Source organism: Penicillium cosmopolitanum, assembly GCF_028827165.1.
Source record: "Penicillium cosmopolitanum strain IBT 29677 chromosome Unknown utg000011l:1.0-3548175.0:1.0-3550911.0, whole genome shotgun sequence".
Lineage (NCBI taxonomy): Eukaryota > Fungi > Ascomycota > Eurotiomycetes > Eurotiales > Aspergillaceae > Penicillium > Penicillium cosmopolitanum.
In genome coordinates this window covers 3,436,961-3,456,451 of record NW_026622681.1, presented here as the reverse complement: position 1 = coordinate 3,456,451, position 19,491 = coordinate 3,436,961, and the positions used below count along the sequence as shown (strand labels likewise).

The 19,491-nt window shown below is 47.4% G+C and overlaps 5 protein-coding genes across 5 annotated transcripts; all 5 read left to right on the top strand.

Moving 5' to 3' along the window:
* Positions 1-594: 594 nt before the first annotated feature.
* N7509_012749 (F0F1 ATP synthase subunit alpha) lies at positions 595-2,115 on the top strand (the record flags this gene model as incomplete). Its single annotated transcript, XM_056637386.1, has 1 exon — positions 595-2,115. The coding sequence occupies one exon, from the start codon at positions 595-597 to the stop codon at positions 2,113-2,115; it is 1,521 nt and encodes a 506-aa protein (XP_056483416.1).
* Positions 2,116-3,935: 1,820 nt separating this feature from the next.
* N7509_012748 (CCDC90 family protein) lies at positions 3,936-5,217 on the top strand (the record flags this gene model as incomplete). Its single annotated transcript, XM_056637385.1, is given in 4 exon segments — positions 3,936-4,154; positions 4,169-4,764; positions 4,807-5,078; positions 5,144-5,217. The coding sequence occupies 4 exon segments, from the start codon at positions 3,936-3,938 to the stop codon at positions 5,215-5,217; spliced, it is 1,161 nt and encodes a 386-aa protein (XP_056483415.1).
* Positions 5,218-6,448: 1,231 nt separating this feature from the next.
* Positions 6,449-10,178, top strand: N7509_012747 (cation-translocating P-type ATPase; the record flags this gene model as incomplete). The annotated part of the gene is made up of 4 exons (XM_056637384.1): positions 6,449-9,070; positions 9,120-9,261; positions 9,314-9,485; positions 9,599-10,178. 4 exons carry the CDS (start codon positions 6,449-6,451, stop codon positions 10,176-10,178), a joined length of 3,516 nt encoding a protein of 1,171 aa, XP_056483414.1.
* Positions 10,179-15,222: 5,044 nt separating this feature from the next.
* N7509_012746 (kinase-like domain-containing protein) lies at positions 15,223-16,469 on the top strand (the record flags this gene model as incomplete). Its single annotated transcript, XM_056637383.1, has 2 exons — positions 15,223-16,263; positions 16,341-16,469. Coding segments are annotated over 2 exons (1,170 nt in total), but the record flags the coding sequence as incomplete, so codon positions are not given.
* Positions 16,470-18,161: 1,692 nt separating this feature from the next.
* On the top strand, positions 18,162-18,752 carry N7509_012745 (C2H2-type zinc finger protein; the record flags this gene model as incomplete). The annotated part of the gene is made up of 1 exon (XM_056637382.1): positions 18,162-18,752. One exon carries the CDS (start codon positions 18,162-18,164, stop codon positions 18,750-18,752), a length of 591 nt encoding a protein of 196 aa, XP_056483412.1.
* Positions 18,753-19,491: the final 739 nt, after the last annotated feature.

The window sequence follows — 19,491 nt, the reverse complement described above, 5'->3', positions numbered from 1 at the left end:
GCCATCGCATATGTTTTCGTAAGTACCGGAAGTTGTGGTACGTAAGGTATTTTGTGAAATTTTGTAAAAATCAGGTCGAAGATGTGTCGGAGAATATCAATACATCAACTTGGCGGCGACTTGAGGGTATTTCGTTGGCTGTGGCTTGCTTATATACCAGGTACAGAACGGGACCAAATTAAGAATCGTGAAGTTGACTATTGCAAATTGACTGCGATCAGGCGCTGCCATTTATACTGAAGGTTTCAAATATTGGTGTTGCGCGAAATCATTAATTACCTGTGCGGCTGTGCCACCCACCCACACTGCTCCCACGCACTCATTGTGGGAGGCTAGTTACATCATCATGACTGTAGTCGTTACAGTACCTTGACACTATCTTCTAGCTTTTCCTGACGATCTGAATCCTTATGTTGGGAAATCTATCTAGGCATGTTTAAACACACATGGCGGCTATTTAGTCGCTCCATCAATGATGCTTGCACCGCTAGGGTTAACAGATGCTTCGACCGCCCAACAGCAGGTTTAATATCTTCTCACAAGCAGCTTTGTTCGTACGCTACTAACGCCAAACCATCCACTGAAGTCTCTTCGATGCTTCAGCAGAGGATACACGACATTAAGGAGACATCTGACCTTCCAGAGGAAGGCCGAGTTTTGTCTGTCAGTGACGGTATAGTTCGTGCACATGGATTGACTAACATTCAAGCTGAAGAGCTTGTCGAATTTGCCTCCGGTGTGAAGGGTATGTGCATGAACCTAGAAGCTTCTCGTGTCGGTATCGTCCTTTTTGGTTCGGATCGCCTCGTCAAACAGGGCGAGATTGTCAAGCGAACTGGCGAGATTGTCGATATTCCTGTTGGCCGTGAGATGCTGGGTCGAGTGGTGAACGCACTCGGAAATCCCATCGATGGAAAAGGGGCCATCAAAACCACCGAGAAGAGCCGGGCTCAGCTCAAGGCCCCTGGTATTCTACCTCGCCATTCCGTCAACCAGCCCATCCAGACTGGCCTAAAAGCAATTGACGCCATGGTACCCATTGGCCGCGGTCAGCGTGAGCTGATAATCGGGGATCGTCAAACTGGGAAGACGGCCATCGCTCTGGACACTATACTAAACCAGAGAAGATGGAATGGCTCCGACGCCGAGACTGACAAGCTGTACTGTATTTACGTTGCTATCGGCCAGAAGCGCTCAACGGTGGTCCAGCTTGTCAAGACCCTGGAGGTGAATGATGCCATGAAATATTCGATCGTTGTCGCAGCTACAGCTTCAGAAGCTGCTCCTCTTCAATACCTTGCGCCCTTCGCTGGCTGTGCTATTGGGGAGTGGTTCCGAGACAACGGCAGACATGCCATCATCATCTATGATGATTTGTCAAAGCATGCAGTTGCCTATCGCCAGATGTCGCTGTTGCTTCGTCGGCCTCCTGGACGCGAGGCTTTCCCTGGAGATATCTTCTACCTCCATTCTCGTCTCTTGGAGCGTGCCGCAAAATTGAATAATAAGCAAGGTGGGGGCTCTCTGACTGCCCTTCCTATCGTTGAGACGCAGGGTGGTGACGTTTCTGCATACATCCCCACCAACGTGATCTCCATCACAGATGGTCAGATATTTTTGGAATCTGAACTCTTCTACAAGGGCATCCGTCCTGCGGTCAATGTTGGACTATCTGTGTCTCGTGTTGGCTCCGCCGCACAGCTTCAATCTATGAAGCAGGTCGCCGGTTCCCTCAAGCTCTTCTTGGCCCAATATCGTGAAGTTGCTGCCTTTTCTCAGCTAGGTTCAGATTTGGATGCCGCCACCAAGCAAACGCTTAGACGTGGTGAGCGTCTAACAGAGCTTTTGAAACAGAAGCAGTACGCTCCAATGGCTGTCAATGAGATGGTACCCTTGATCTACGCTGGTATTAATGGCCTTCTTGACTATATACCTGTTAACAGGATTATGCGCTGGGAAGCTGAGCTCCTTGCCCACTTGAAAAACAATAAGCCAGAGATACTCTCCAGGATCCAAGATGAAGGCAAACTTAGCAATGGCCTGGAAGCTCAGGTCAAGGAAGTCATCATCGACTTCAACAAAACTTTCTCGCAGGCAGTTGTTTCCGGTGCGTAAACCTCCTCGCATCATATTTCATTAGAGCTTTGGTTCCACGCACATTTCCATTTACGATATTTACACGTGAAACGGCGTAGCATCGGGTTAACTAACTCCTGTTCTTCCGCCTCAAATTGTCACCAAACCTTTGTAGGAATGAGCCTGGGGTATGAAGTCCTCTGAGATACTCTGAGATTTATATCAAATAACATTCGACGCCACTTTACTTAGTTTAAAAATATGTTGTGTCCTTCCGCCCACTAAATCCCGTTCTGAACCTGATTGTCTTTCCTTCGATAAGGTAAATGTATAAATCAGCATCTAGTATCTTAGCTCTCTAAACTTGTCTGCTGTTTTCTCAACAGCCAGGGTAGCTTCTCCGGGCTGGTTTCTCTCATCGTAGTAAGCTAAAAATGATCAAATTGTCTGTTTTAGCACAAGCAACACCTGCCTCACTCACTATCTGATTAGTACACCGTACTAAAAAAAAGACAAAAATTCTGAATTACCGTCCTTCCATATATAAAATTATCATAAGCTTTGATACACGTGTAATTTTTGCCATTCACAACAATGCCTTGTGCGAACGCAGATCTAGGGTTCTTGAAGAGATCGATCGGACCATGGAGTTGTTCTTGGTGGACCTATCTATCTCATCAGCTGCAGCGCACATAAATAGGAGCGATATGGTTGATCAGAACGACATACGCTGTATCCAGGTGAGATCGCCCAAACTCCCCCATTCTCGGCATCAAAGAGAGCAGCATATGTCACCGCCCCATTAGAAATCAGGCTAGAGCCAGCAACGAGGCCATTAGCAAGATTTGCTGATTAATATACGGAGAATGTTGTACCTTTATTCCAAAAGACCTACAGTTAATGTTAGAGGTTTCGGGGGGATAAGTCAGGTCGTATAACTAGTTAACTCACTCTGCCAGGTATTCATGATGACCAATGCTACTTAGGTTAAGTAACCAAATTGACTAGTCAGTTGATTGAACTATTTGTTTTAAGAAACATTGTTAAGGGGTATTCTTCCCTGGGACTTTTGAATTTCGGGAACGCTTAATCCCTTTATACCCGAGGGCTATCCTTGTATTACTGTCTCCTATTAATTAAAAATGGTATCTTTTGATCCATTGTTCTGCTGTTGATTTTCGGACAGTCCATGACGTCACATCTACTACGCCACTGTCATCTGCGTACGTTTGTAAGCTCCACATTGATACTTCGCTGCTTTTCCTCTGTATCCTTGGATCTTATTCGTCAACTGCCAGTTAATAAGAGTCAATTTATAATATACGAAGGCTCTGCTTTTTAGTTTCCTACAGGTAGGTGGGTGGTGAAGATAGTGTGTGACATCCTAAATGATTATGCTCACGTTGGGGTTCTCACATATATGACTCGGTATTCTCCCTGAGATTGGCAAATATACAGGAGTGAGGTAAGCCTTTGTCCAGTAATATTGCCTTGTGCGCCACACGATGTTACATCATTACGAAGACACCCCAGAGCTGGTGTCTAATGAGTACGGTCTGCATTATAGTTCACCTACCAACAATGTTTCTAGTTGCACGTGAGCCTTGGTAGAATAAAGTGAAATAAATTACCTGGAATGTCAAATGAAGTTGTCGTCCAGTGGTGGATATATAATTGCTTTATGAGTCAGAAATGCGCACCCTGGCAATATCTTTGTCTAGCCGTATATTTTCTTGTTATTATTGACACCCGACTGCTTGACTACCATTCCGGAGTACGAGGTAACTGCATTGTGGTGGACCTTACACTTCGTTTTCTCTGTAGCGCAATACTCTATCTGAGCTTTTGCTTATCGTATTATGGTGACCCCGAGGCTTCCATTTCTCCATCCAAATTTCATACGCGTCGCGCAGTCATATAAAGATCTTCCGGCCGCACCATTCGATTTCCTTTCAGCGGTGGCTCTAGCCTTCACGCCGGTTTCTATACTAGTCTACAATACAATCAACAAGTGCATCCACAGTACAACTGCTCATATGCCAAGCCAAGCCTCCATCCATGCAGGCGATCGAAGGACGGTTCATCCAGCCAGCTCGACGAAGTCACATTGTCCGGAGAAGGCGATCAAAGCAGCAGTGAGAGGAACAACATTTTGCCAGACCAGCAGCTTGAAGATGCCAAAAGGGTGACTACAATTACATTCTTTTCAACATCATTCGATAAGCAAGCTTTTCTAGATTCGAAGCAAGGCAACTCGTTGTTAAATTCAGAGCAGCAAGAGGAGCATGCAATGGGCAATGATGGGGCCCAAGATACCTCTACCTCTTCCGCTCGTCTTGTACGGACGGAAAGCAAAAAGCCACATATATCTCCTTGCCCGAACCAGGGCGCGTTTGACGATGCAATCCACATGCCCACCCCCTCAGCCTATCTGACCCCCCCTGGACTAATAATACCACACAACAAACCCCCACGACCGATACCAATTCGTAGCGAGTATCAACCCGATACTTATTTCGTAGTTCGTGATCTCACAAACGGCGGCTTTACAAATGAGCAATCGGTGACAATCACGAAAGCTATCCAACATATCCTACAAAAGAACATCGATATCGCAAAACAATGTCTGATTTCCAAATCCACTGTCGACAACGAGCCCTACCAATTCAAGGCAGCCTGCTCAGAATTGTGATGGTCCTTACAAACAGCTTATAATTTGGAAACTAAAAGACAACATGCTTCACGGATACAATTGGAGCAAGAATATGATACTCTCTCGCAGCGTCTCACCAAGGAAATTGCTGACATGAAGGATAATATCAAGGGTATGTTAACTGACTACAGCATTGCCACCCGAGAGGACCAACGGAACATCGACACCTTGCTACAAGAGCTCGATTACAAAATTAGTGTGTCACTAAACAGCGATGGGAAGACCGCAGTCGATAGTATCAGATGGATGTTGACACGTCGCGCTGCCCTGACTATTGCATCTTGCGCTTGTACTTCTTTAATGTGTCTCCAATATGATCTGAAATTTCATGGCTGACGGTATCCTTTTACCAAGTGATGATTGTCTTCTTCCTGAAGTACTCTTCAACCCGCGCGCAAGATTCAGAGCACAACATCAAAAACGAATGACAGTCTGTTGTAAAGCCTCCTCTCAAAAAAAGTGAGACATTCTCTCTTTATTACCTTCCGATGATTATAATTATTGATCATGGTATCTCCAGGTGTGCCCCGAGGTATCAGGACAGAAATAATGGTCTAACTCCGGGGCATCTTATTATGGGTCTTAAGCCTTATCTTATTACCCATTATCTTCGTACTCAAAACGAGGCTCTTTAATCGCGGCTCCATAATACCAATCTCTAACCTCAGGGATACATGGTGGAGTGTGGTTCATGGCCTACTGTACCCTCCACAGATGATACTAGAGTCCTTAACTCCCCCAGAAGAACCACCGCATGAGCTGCTGACTTTGTATTTTGCAGGTCACACTTGTATGAATTGTAGAGCAATAGTCCATTATTATCAGTTGTCTGCGAATAAGACATCTTACCAGATCATCCGCTCGGTTTATCCCAACGCGTAGTCACGTTTTATCTAATTTCGGCGCTTTATTTTCCGTCGATGGGGTCTGGGCCTTCTTCACTCGAGGCTGAAGGTTGAGATTAACGTCTTCTTGATCTGCCCTAATCTAGAGACAATGACCTGTCAGTGGAAGGTTCTTGTATCCAGGATAATTCAAACTGTGGAAGCTTACCGCAGCCTCGCTCAATGTAGCCAGGGCTTCTTCCCATCTATGCCCAGTTTTTGTCTTTCCTGACAGGTCCGTGTCCAAAGGGACTGATCCAAAATCATCATGAAACCTGGTAGCAACAGAAGTTGGAGTAGTTCTCTTTGTAGTGCTGGATTGGCATAGTTCGTGATGGCAAGCCCTAAAAACCTGACCGACCCGCAGAAGTGAACAAGGTCTGGCTGATGGGGATCGCATGGTAGTAGCCACAGGCTTGGGTTGTTGAGTGTTGTGACTGACGTGAAGAACGTGGCTAATTTCAATGATGTACTGTCAATCCTGAAAGCTAGTCGTCTCGATTCCGAGAACAGATTAATTGGAATGGAGCGGAAATCTTCTGATCAACTGATTGGCGGTTAGGTGACTGTTGGTCATTATGAGGTCAATACTCCGTATTGTTTTCCAAAGAGGCAGATGACAAATCCGATACCGTCGTTGTTACCCCACTATCGAGCTCGATGCCATTCCAAATATTAAAATTCGAACCTTTTCATTTTTACCATACTGCCTCTATACAAAAATAACAGCTATCAAATCGTTTAGGGCACTTATGCATTCTCGCACCAAGCCGGCATGACCGACTCGAATACCCATCTAGTGCCCGTACCCTTTACGCAGTCTCGTGCCAAGTCAGTAGAGTCAGAGATCATTCCTCAAAACCTTATTAGCCAAGGCAGAGACACATATACTCCTGCATCATCTCACATATCGTTGGGTAGAGGGAATTCCGGCAATGATGGTGGTACGCTCCAACCAGGACTCAGCAGGGAGTCCAATTTCGAAGCGGCGAACAAGAAGTTCGCCTTCTCGCTGGACCAGCTGAAAAAGCTCCTAAACCCCAAGAGTTTCAGCGCATTTAGCGCTCTAGGTGGCATGAGTGGGCTTGAAGAAGGTCTGCGAACTGACGTGCTGAGCGGCTTGAGCATTGACGAGGCCGTGTTGGACGACACGGGGAGTCTTGACCGGGTGGGTGTACGAACCTTCCTGCCACCGCATGATGCTAGCCTGGAAGAATCAGCAATTAAGTGGCCACAGGACCGATTTGCGGATCGGCGGCGTGTGTTTGGAATCAACAAGCTTCCCGAGAAGAAGCTCAAATCTATTTGGGAGCTCATCTGGATCGCGTACAATGACAGGGTGCTCATTCTTCTATCAATTGCCGCTGCTGTGTCCCTTGCCGTTGGTATTCCGCAATCTGTGCGAGGCACGGGCGTGGAATGGGTGGAAGGAGCAGCGATCATTGTTGCCATCGTTGTTGTCGTTACCGTCGGCGCGGCGAATGATTGCCAGAAAGAACGGCAATTCGCGAAGCTTAACCAGAAGAAAGAGGATCGGTATGTCAAAGTGATTCGATCGGGCAAGAGGGCGGAGGTGTCGACCTATGATATTATGGCCGGGGACGTGATGTGCCTGGAACCAGGAGATATAATCCCAGCAGATGGGATCCTGATTGACGGACAGGGTGTCAAATGTGACGAGTCATCGGTAACGGGCGAGTCAGACCTCCTTCGAAAAACCCCTGGCGACAAAGCCTACAGGGCAGTTCAACAGAACGACGACCTGAAGAAGATAGATCCATTCATCATGTCGGGTTCTAAGGTTGAAGAGGGTATGGGGACGTTTCTGGTCACTGCGACCGGTATCCACTCGACCTACGGCCGAACCATGATGTCTCTCCAGGATGAGGGCGAGACGACCCCGCTACAAGTCAAGCTAAACGTGCTGGCAGATTATATTGCCAAGGTCGGCCTTGCCTCAGGCCTGACACTGTTCATAGTGCTGTTCATCAAGTTTCTAGTCCGCCTCAAGGACATTCAAGGCGGTGCAGAGGCCAAAGGCCAGGATTTTCTGCGGATTTTTATTGTGGCCGTCACCGTCGTCGTTGTAGCAGTGCCAGAGGGGCTGCCATTGGCGGTCACCCTCGCTCTCGCCTTTGCAACAACAAGGATGATCAAGGACAACAACCTCGTGCGCTTGCTCCGGGCATGTGAGACCATGGGAAATGCCACAACCATTTGCTCCGACAAAACCGGCACACTCACCGAGAACAAGATGAGTGTCGTGGCTGCGACTCTAAGTACCACGTCACAATTTGGAGAGCAACCGTCTTCGAGCGATGCGGCCAGCGTGGCAGGCTCAGGGCCTCTTTCAGCCTCTAGTTTTATATCCTCGCTTGCACCATCGTTCAAAAAGCATTTGCTCCAATCAATCGTTCTCAACTCAACTTCATTCGAAGGTGAGCGTGACGGAGTGACGACATTTATTGGATCGAAGACGGAGACGGCGTTGCTGTCATTCGCGCGAGAGCAACTCGGGCTTGGACCAGTGGGCGAGGAGAGAGCAAAAGCGAAGATCGTGCAGATGTTCCCGTTCGCCTCAAGTCGCAAATGCATGGCGGTGGTTGTTTCGATGAATAATAGAAAGTATCGGATGTTGGTTAAAGGTGCTGCAGAGATCTTACTCCGTCAATCGACACAGATCGTGCAAGATGCAACCAAGGGTCTGGCGGAGACACCGCTCTCCGAGGTCAATAGACTCGCGCTAGATACCATTATCACGAACTACGCGTCTCGCTCTCTGAGGTGTATTGCGCTTGTGCACCGGGACTTTGAAAACTGGCCGCCACATGGGACACCGACGCACGAAAATGACGGCGAAATGGCACACTTTGAGCCAATATTCAAGGATATGACGATGATAGGCATCTTCGGCATCCAGGATCCCGTCCGCGAAGGAGTCCCCGACGCAGTCCGCCAGTGTCAGCGCGCCGGAGTTTTTGTCAGGATGGTGACTGGCGACAATATTAACACAGCGAAAGCCATCGCCCAGCAATGCGGCATCTACACGCCTGGTGGTATCATCATCGAAGGGCCTGAATTCCGCCAGTTGAACCATGATCGGATAAACGAGCTCATCCCAAATCTGCAGATTATCGCTCGGTCAAGTCCAGACGACAAGAACATATTGGTCAGCCAGCTCAAGGAGCTTGGCGAGACCGTCGCCGTGACTGGGGATGGGACAAATGACGCGCAGGCACTTAAGACTGCTGATGTTGGCTTCGCAATGGGCGTAACAGGCACTGAAGTTGCGAAGGAGGCGTCAGATATTATCATAATGGACGACAATTTTGCATCAATTGTCAAGGCGATAGCATGGGGACGTACGGTTAATGACGCCGTCAAAAAGTTCCTTCAGGTAACATTACCATAACCCGCTCCAAGACCAGAAACTGACTACCATTTAGTTCCAAATCACCGTTAACATCACTGCTGTCGTTCTCACCTTTGTTTCGGCTGTTGCCAGTAATGATGAAGTTTCTGTCCTCAGCGCAGTGCAGCTTTTGTGGGTCAATCTCATCATGGACACTTTCGCCGCTCTTGCACTTGGTATTCTTTTCCCATATTTTGGACTTTTCCAAGGTTCCTAATCTTTCTATAGCGACGGATCCACCTTCAGCATACGTTCTCGATCGCAAACCTGATCCCAAATCTGCGCCACTAATCACCTTGACAATGTGGAAGATGATCGTTGGACAGGCCATCTATCAACTGGCTGTGACACTCGTCCTGCACTTTAAAGGCCAATCCCTCTTCCCAAGGTGGGATAGCAGGTATATGCAGACAGTGGTGTTCAGTACTTTTGTATTCATGCAGATATTCAACCAGTACAAGCAAGTAGTGCGGTTCCTTCCCCGTAGCATCACTTACTGACTGATACCTACAGCTGTCGTCGGATTGACAACCGTCTAAATATTATGGAGGGCATCCTAAGCAACAGATGGTTCATTCTCATTCAGGTCATCATCATCGGTGGCCAGATCATGATCATTTTCCTCGGTGGCCAAGCCTTTTCCGTGCACTGTCTTGACCAGCCCTCCCAGTGGGCAGTCAGCGTGTTGCTTGGGGCTCTTACGGTACCGATAGGGGTAATGCTTCGTCTGATCCCGGATAAAGTCATCTCCAGGGTTATAATATATATATGGAACCGCGCAAAGGGTCCTGAGCTGGATGTCCCTGGGGAGGAGCGCCATTACGGGTGGGATCTCGCACTGGAGGGAATCCGCGACCAGCCGTCGTTCATGAAGAAGATCCGCGGAGGGCGACTGAGGCATATAATACACAAGCACCCCGAAGTTTTCTTCCAGTCCCGCGGCAGCTCACAACTCCCATATCCTTCTACGCTGCCCACAACGATTGAAGGCCCGACGGTCAGTGGCCTTACAGATGAATATTCGACATCTGCGCCTGCATCTGAGCGGACACCTTTAATTTGCGGTAGTGGGACGAAACAGAGCCAGTCGTAGGTGTAGGCATCACACCATCAACAAAGACTTTTCTCGCTATTAGTCTCTTCAAATGGCCATCACGTATTTGTTTGACTCCTGCTAAGTAAATTGATAAGAAATTTTCAACTTCAGTGCCACAGACCCCACCAGTGAGTCGAAATGACGAGGGGGCAAGCCATCCATGATCATGCGGATTCCCTGGAACCGCAGGCGGCGGTCATGGTCAACGAACACCAGAGTTAAGTGGCGCAGGACTTTCGACGTGAGGCTTGTCCCGCAAGTTCTGAAACAAAATCACGTTGTTATGCCTGAATTTTAGGTGATACCGCATAATTTAGGAAAAAATGGACAGTTGATCTAAGAGATCCGGTAGAACCGGGAGGGAAGTTTAGAGTAAAGTGATGGGTATTTTGATATTTAGTGTAACTCTCCTGTCAATCACTAAATTTGCCAGGCAATAGATCAACAACTACTCCTAAATGACAGGGCATTTCATTTCTGGTCTATTTATATATGAGCCACCCCTCCAATGTCAATTGACCGCGAAACTCCGGGCTGTAGACGGAACTCATATTGTCCAAGGTTGCCACGTAGTGATTGCGCCTGCCCGTTTTGCCATGGGTAGTATAATGGGCCTTAAGATTGTCCGCGCGTTTGAAGGTGCGGTGACATTCTGGCACCCAGCAGGTGTACGGCCTTTCATCTGAGTGGCATGTCAGGTGTCGCTCGAGGGCCTTTCGGCGCCTTAATTGGCTGTCACACCCCGAGTGTATGCTTTTAAACTGCCGCTGGGGTACTTTATGTAGCAATTTCTCGAAGCTCCAGTCCAGAGGATCTTGAGGAGAATCAATAGAGAGGTGACATTGGCAGGCGCGAGAGAACCTGGTCGGGTTACAGCCTCCGTATCACTGCCAAGCCACGTAGAACAGGAATGGCAGGTAGGAATAACTTTTTCCTCGGAGGCATGGGGCCTTTTAGATGAATATAACAATCTAGAAGGATACGATCTCGGCATATTTCCCAGACAGAAAATGATCGGGATCGATACCCAATGATCGAAGCCGGAGCCGGAAAAGTATCCTGGTCGTCGAAAAACGCGGCCGAGGTGGCCATTCTGATGAATCTGCAAGATATTGTCTTCTGGATGAAACAGCCTAAGCGTTTGTTATGGAAGGGCCATGCTGATAGGATATGGAATGTAGCAAGGGTCGATAATCGAGAGCCATTTGGCTTTCGCTTCGTTCAGCATTGGTGCTTGACTCAAATGGGGTCGGGTCTGCGAATACTCCTCCGGACAGGGCTCTCTCAGACAATGCGAATCCATTTGCAAGCGATTGTTCGGGAATTGCACACAAGCAGTATCGCAGTATGGCTGTTGGCTGCCTTGTACCGAGTAGAAGAAAGGTAGTACCACAAAGTGGATCGCATAATCCAAAACACCAGCAATGCGACACCGGAAGTTCGGACGGCGAAATACTGTGCGCGCGATAGACCGACTCTTCTGGTAACCGGTACAAACAGCAAGCAATGATGGAAAAGAAACTAGCAATATATCACAATCAGTGGAAGTGAGAGATCTTCCCTCAATTTTCCTCGGAGTAATTTTGACAGCACCGAGTTGGTGCTTTTCACACGTATGGCATTAGCTGAGTTCGACCGACATTTTATTTATCACCGTTTAAACGCTTGAAATGACGGTGATGACTCCATGATGAGACACGCGATAGTCCATCCGGTCTATCTCATTCAAAAATTTCTCTCTTGCACGAATTCTTTTCATTTCTTGTCAATGGTGATTGATCAGTTGTTGCTCTACTCCGTTTGAATTGAAGTGCTTGTTGACTATCTCTTGTTAATAACCAAATTGCCTTCATTAACATCTTCAACCTTTAAATTACTGCGTGAAGAGAGCTGAATTTGTTAGCTCGGTCGGTTTTCGTGACTATATTAGATTAACTAGATCGGCAGTCAAGAACACGACACATTATTCTCAATTTGACCCTCCATTATTTTGCTAAGAAAAATGGATGCTCCGACTTTCTGCTGCGATCCAGAAGGGGACGAAAACACTGAGGCTAATGCAATTCCTTCTCAAACTGAACGGTGCGATCCGGAAATGACAACTGAAAAAGCTCCCCCGCCGGTAAGAATCAATTTGTCCTCAAGTTGCGTACACTTCTGATCATTCCAAGCGGACTCCCAGTCGCAAGCCGAAGAAGAACATTCAGCAGCCGAACCATTCCAGCCGATACTACAGCTACTAGCAGATCTTGAACAGGATGATCCGAAACTTGCCTTTCAGGCAGCCCGGATCTTGGGGCTCTACCGACGGTTGTGGGAGTCGTGTATGTCGAAACGGGTTGGCAGTGAGAGGCTAGAGCAGACCAACCAGGAGTTGAGACAGGAGAATAAACGATTGGAGAATGAAAAGGGGCTACTGCTGGCTCATCATGATGAGCAGTTATCTCAGTTTGATCATTTGAACCAAGCACTGGACTCGTCTAGGGAGCGACTGGTCAGCATTCTCAATGATTGGGAGCAGTGCTCCCAAAGCCAAGTGAGAGGGCTGATGAATTGCGAGAGAGAACATTGATTAGTTCTTTGCCAAATGATATTCCATTTTTCTTGCGAGATAGACCCAGTGAGAGGAAAAGACTTGTGGTTGTCTTCCAACGATTGTGATATACCTTAGTAGGCTCCTTTATAACTGGGTCCATCCGACGTCACAACTTCAAAATATAAATTAGTCTAATTTGGAGACAATCAAGAGGATCGTATGGACTTTTGAGTCGATAAATGCTGCATAGATCGTATTCAACATATCTTGTGAGCTGTTAGATGGAGCCAGAGCTGGTTTTGTGTTACCGCTGGAAGACGTAGCTAGATTGAGAAGGGGAAGCATAGATCGGTAGGAAGTCTTATCCTGGCTAGATATGGATGTCTAACAATTGGGATCAATGAAGTTCATACAAAGCACCTCACGGGCGGTAATTGCTTGGGCCGTAGACCCTCGTCATGATTCACAGTAATTTCTGGCTGATCGTGCGTGGAATGACTGAATCAAGCCGTCCACCATCAACTGTAGGCATGTCTAAAATGAAAAGAGGTACATCGTTCTATGCATCAGGGTCTCTCGATGTGACAGTAAGGTAGATCAATGATTTGCAACGCCGATATGACACTGCCATAAAATGCGTTCAATGCCCGTTTCCGATTCTCCAACTCCAGCGCCTGCCGGTTGCAGCACTAAAGGAAAATATCATTCTCGTCTTCCAGCAATTCGTTTAACTCGCATATTTGGCATCGCTCATCTTCAAGCCGGATATATTCCGCAGATTTCAGAACATAACTTTCCCATGGGACACAGATACAAGTCTAGGTGTCTCAGAGCAGGTATTGCGAGATCGGCATTACAGCCTAGGATTTGCTTGAGTTGCGTCGTGGGGAGGCTGTTCGCGGCGGTAGAGATCTGTAGCACGCTGTTGAGTTTTGTTTGCGGTATGTTCGGAGGATACTTACCTTTGGTCTTACGGCGGTAGAGCAGGAGGCTTTCCTTTGCGTCCGAGTTATTTCCAGCGTCCTCGGAGTGTCGTTTAGCCGGTCTGTCGGCTGGCGAAGGGGATGCAGCGGGTGGGCTCATTGGTGAAGAGTGGGAGAGGAGTGAGCGTGCACTACATAGCGGATTCCTCCTAGGCCTTAAATACGAGACATTCCTTTGGATATGAGAAATTTTCCCTCTAATCAGTCTGGGCCGTGCTTCAAATTGGCCGGGTTGAGAGACAGTTCACGCACGTTCTAGCCGTTGATGCACGATGTTGAAAAACCTGTGCTAAAAAGTTCAATTCCTAGAGGCAATTTGGTTGTTACCATGTACCATGAGACTGATGACAAGTTGATTTTTCACGGTTTCACATTCCAGTGCACGCCGTGCATCTTGGCTTATAGCTAGTCGACAACTTTTCTGCGGCCCACGGCAGATATCTCAAGCAGTACCATCTTAACGTCTTCTCTGTGGTCTATGTTGGCGACCCGCGTCACTAAGCCGAGGGCCAATCAATGTGCCTTCAGTCCGTGAAGCTGCGATCCGTCCGCGGCAAGTTCTGCGACCATCGATCTCGTTCTAGATGGCCATTCGGATGTTCTCATGCGTTGCGATGACTCGTGCCTCTCGCAAGCTATATGCATCCACCCTCTGATCCGCTACCAACGCGTCAACGATGAGAGCCTGTGCCCTGTTGTGATATGAGGCTGGTGCAGATCAGGAACCAAGCCGAACCATCGGAATTAATCCCGAGGTATCTATACGAAGAACCAAGTTGATTGGAAATCAACTTGGTTCTTCTCGTTGTATATATACAGCTTAATGTTTCCCTCTGAACAATAACTCAATTCATACCTCTGAACTACAACATAAACGTCTATTGCTAGTCCCCGCCCTACGCTTTGACTGCCGTGATAATCAACAATAATCAACAGCGGATACGAATATTCGTTCTTCGTGCCGACCCCTTAGTAGTGATATCACTCTTTATAAAATTTCCTGTGTTTTCATTATAATTTTAAATCTTTCTCACTCTGCCTATTTAACCTTTCGGTCACCTCCCAAATTGTGTCACATGGTCTGATTTATGATGACGTCATATATCATGCCACGACAAGCTCTTCCCAAACCTCACACCACAATGGTTGTCCGGAATACATTACTTTGTGCGTTTACGCTACTGTGAAAAATTCATATTGGCCTGGCCCGAAGACGCGGTAATTCGACTCTCTGGCGATAATTATTTGTCTCTTCCTAGAACAGACTATGCAAGAGACAGGGAACTCTCAAAGTCCTCATCTACATTCTCCCTTCGAGCATGTCCCATCGCCAGATCGCTCTGTGTCGACCCATTATCATCACACGATAAGGGACGATGTTAGAGACAAGCATGATTCCCGAAACCTTCCTATTATTGACGACCTGACGGATGTATTTTCCGAGTGGGGTTGGTCAACGTCGCAGGATTGTAGAAGTCGTTCTCAGTCGGGAGCAAACATCTCAAATCAAGGGCTTACAAGGCAGACAACTGCTTCAAAATCAACTGATAAGCTTTCTGATCGAGATGAATCGGCCCAGGCTCAGAGGATCCCCACAGCGAATACCCAATCGGAGCAGGCATCATTCACGGAATATGGGGTATTCAAAACAGTCCTCTATTACAATAATACCAGCACTGTGCAACTTTTCGAAAAGAAATCACCAGTTTCCCGGCCAATATTGTCGCCGACACAAACCCGGAAAGGGTCCATGCTGACGAAATTAAAGCATGCTTCTATGCCGAAGCCAACAATCAGGGAACTCTACGCAGTCAGAGTATTTCACCATACCAAAGCCAACTTGGGCCGGGTGCCCAACCTCCCGCGAGATGGAAGTAGAAGACCACCACTATCTCATCCAAATATTGTCTCCCTCATCGATATTCTTTATAATAAGCAAGGAAATATTTGTCTTGCCATGCCCTACTGTACTGGTGGGAGCTTGCACGCTTTTCTGCAACAAGTAGCGAGGGCCAAAGATGGCCTGTCACTTGAGGAAATAAACTGCTTGATTGTCCAGATATTGCGTGCAATCGGCTTCCTACACGACCACAGGATTGCCTATGGGGATTTGAGGCCAGACCATGTACTCCTCACTGCCCGAGGTGCGGTGAAGGTGGGTGGCTTTGGGGAAGATGAAGATGCAGTGCGGGAATTGGTCGCATTCTCACGTTTTGAAGAAGCTTATCCTCAGTCTGGACTCAGACCAGGCAAATCACGAGAATCTAGCTCGAAGTTGCTCCTGTGTGTACGAAGAAGTGTGTCGGAGTTGAGTACTCCTTATCTTCCTCCAGAGAGGTTTTCCAGTCGCCGTGACTCTGTCCGTCAAGGCTATACCCACCAAGATATTTATGATGTTGGGGCGGGTGACATATGGGCATGCGGCATGATCTACATGATCCTACAGTCTGGCCAACTTCCCTGGCGCACCACCCGGACAGTGGATCCGGACAAATCCTATACTGAATATCTTCATTGCCGTTTGAAGCAAGATGGATATGGCCCTATACAGGCTCTGGAAAATGTAAGTTACAGATCCGATGGTGCCAGATTCCACACATTCAACATGAACATAATATCTAATACTTCATAACACAACAGAATTGTCGGAATGTTATTTATGCAATGTTGCATCCTGACCCGGGCCTGAGGATTACAGCAGAAGAGATTCTGAGCTCCGAATGGATGCTGGGAATTGCTGTTTGTGAGATTGGGGAGAAGGGGTTGTAGTAATCCTGTCATTTGTTTTTGTTTTTGTTTTTGCCGCCCAACATGGTATGGAACTTACATTCCACAGCCATTGGGAATGTTCTTGGCACACATGGGAGGATCTTCAAAGGCCCACGTAATTCCCAAGAGATATTCTCCATTCAGACGCCGGCCGACGATCTGTACACTGACTGGGGCTCCGAATAGTCTCTCGGGCAAATCTGCGTATCGTGTAACTTAGACCAAGAATGTTTGCAATATGAATACCTGCAATTCATCCATATCTAGGTTCAACCTGGTTACGCCCTTCATAGTCTAGCGTCACTTTCTCGGTGTTGGTGACACGTGTGACTAGGAGATAGCTGAGATCGGCTTTTCGGGTAATGCAAATTTAGGCCTCCGGGGTACTTCATCTCTAATTTCAAACCCAACGTCGACGGCAGCAAGGGTAAAATATACTCAAATCCCCAGATAGCTCTGTTTACGTGAAAAGGTAAATATAGTATCGTCAGACCTATTATCCATATTTGCAAAAGTACCTAGTTACTCGCTGTTTTCAGCGTATAGTTTTGTTGTAGCATGTGTAAAGTAGTTGTATTATCTGAAGACTGTGTGGGTCACGACCCAGTATGATAGATACAGGTCTAACCCTAATGCATGAGTAGTGCGTATCAGGGTGACAGGACAATACCATAAATACAGGTGCTCCAACAAGTTTTGAGGAGTCTGACGAAAGCCAAGATTTGATATCCGTGCTCTGTCTTCGGCTCGAACCATGGTTCCCGGACCCTTGCTCATCCCAAGCTTTGTTCTTCAGTATTTTGACCGCGTAGATCTTAGCACACGGGGGTTGCTGAAAGACTGCAGAGGAAAGGATTTTTCCAGAATAGCATGAGGGATGCTGGGGCTTGAGAAATACTGTATTTGGTACCTAGAGAATATCCAAGAATATTCACTAATAAAAACCAGCTCTGATGGACTAATAGAAAAAGAATTTCGCTTATAGATAAATAAATAAACATATGAAACGTGTGAATCAAACCTACGGAGATTATTTCAGGCCATAAATGTCAGAAAGCAATAAAAAATCTGCGCTTGCTCTCATTCTGTCTCCGCAATGTTTACCTTAGCCAATTGACTCAATATTAATCATGCTTCAGCTGGGTATTAAAGACCTTCTTCCTTGGATCCTGGAAACCTATCATAGCGTAGAAAGCGTGAAGTACAGTATTTCCAGCAGAAGCAGCCTCGCGAGGCTAACGGCCAGCCGGTTGTCGCGACGGTCACAAATGCCCATCGATAGTCCGAAAGGTACAAGGTTGTTTTGATACCAGATGGAGCAGACGTGTTTGTTGACTTCGAACGTAGCCGCCGATGCGTTCCACGCTGCTTAGAGAACAACGCGTTGCGCCCGTGAATTCACCGCCTTGTCCTCCCTGCGGCACGCGCTCGGCGGAGTAGCTCCCCCGGATGCTAACTTCGCCTGACATACTCCCTTTCTCGCTTCTCCCAAGTTTCTCACCTTACTTCCCTCGCTCGCCTCAGGACCACGTATGCTGGATAGTTTATTTCCTATCCTACCGCACTGTCAAGAATGAGTGACCTCGATTAGTCCTATTTCCACTCTGTTAGAGGTTGGTTGGTTCGTCCCAAAGTTTTTGCTCATCTGAACTCGTGCTGAGGCTTTCTGTCAGCATCGCTCTATTTGGCACCATGACGGAAAGCAATATCAGCTTTTCTAGTAACACGCGACAGACTTCGATGGCTTCCGCCTCTGTCGTGGACACTGAGCAAGCCACATGTATCCAGACAACTACAATCTCTATCCCCTCGACCGCCGTTTGTACTGGGGCCGCCACTGCGGCTGTTAATGGCACGTCCACAGATAGGTTTCGTGAACTACCCTGCCAATGGGTTGGATGCAATGAAACCTTTTTCACTGCAGAGGCCCTATATGTAAGCTCGTTGACAGATCAGTGGTCCACCAATTTTCTGACAGTTGTTGCGACACAGGAGCACATCTGCGAGTGGCATATTGGCCGCAAGACTGCTAACAACCTCATTTTAGCATGCCAATGGCGCAGCTGCAATGCCATTGCTGCCAAGCGGTACCACATTACCTCCCATGTTCGAATCCATGTGCCCTTCAAGCCTCACAAATGCCATGTCTGTGATAACTCTTACAAGCGCCCCCGGGATTCAAAGGAACATGTCAAGACGGATGTGAATGACTCGGAAATTCCCTCTCCTGAACTGGACCGGAAGCATCCTGATAAGATATTCCCTAGCAATCGGAAACTTTAGTCTCCTGCTTCCGCCCTATCTCTGGAAGCTTTAGTCGTGTGGCATTGCTCCCCTGGGGTTGGAGACTGGGCAACAAGTATTGGGTCTTATGAAGCATTGTACTTCTCGCATGATTGGGTCACTATAAACTCTTTTTTCACTGGATTGTAAGGTTTAGGCTATGCTGTCTCAGCTGATTACTTCCAGAGTTCGGTTGTTGTTGTTGTTAACGGCCACTTTAAGAATAGAGCACCTCGGAACTACGAACCACACCAACTCCGTCAGCCAGCGAAACCGCCCCCAATGGCAATGCGTACTATGCCGTGAACCAGAATCCAGATGGGACTGACGCATATGATCATAATCCTGGCTGCAATGCGCTGAGCGACTTCTTTAGCTACTGAACGTGATTTTCCTTCGATCTCAGCTCTTAAGTCACGGTCGGGTAGCGCCTACTATATCGCTATTGCGGTGTAACCCGCTCTTGTTCGCTTAATCCTCCACACATTTCCGACTAAGCGAAACATTCTCTCCTTCGCCACCTCGTCGATTCCCAGCACCTGTGCAGCTTACCGCAATGTCCCAAAGCTCACAGAAACTACGGAATTTACTGCCTCCGCTGCTAAAGTGCACGCATGTAACGTCAACATTAAATTATGCCTTTTCTCAAAAGTCAACGACTCCTTGGGAGCGATTATCCATTCTTTGACAGTGCAGAGGCGTATTTGATTAAAATGCTTTGCTTTATATTGACTGTACT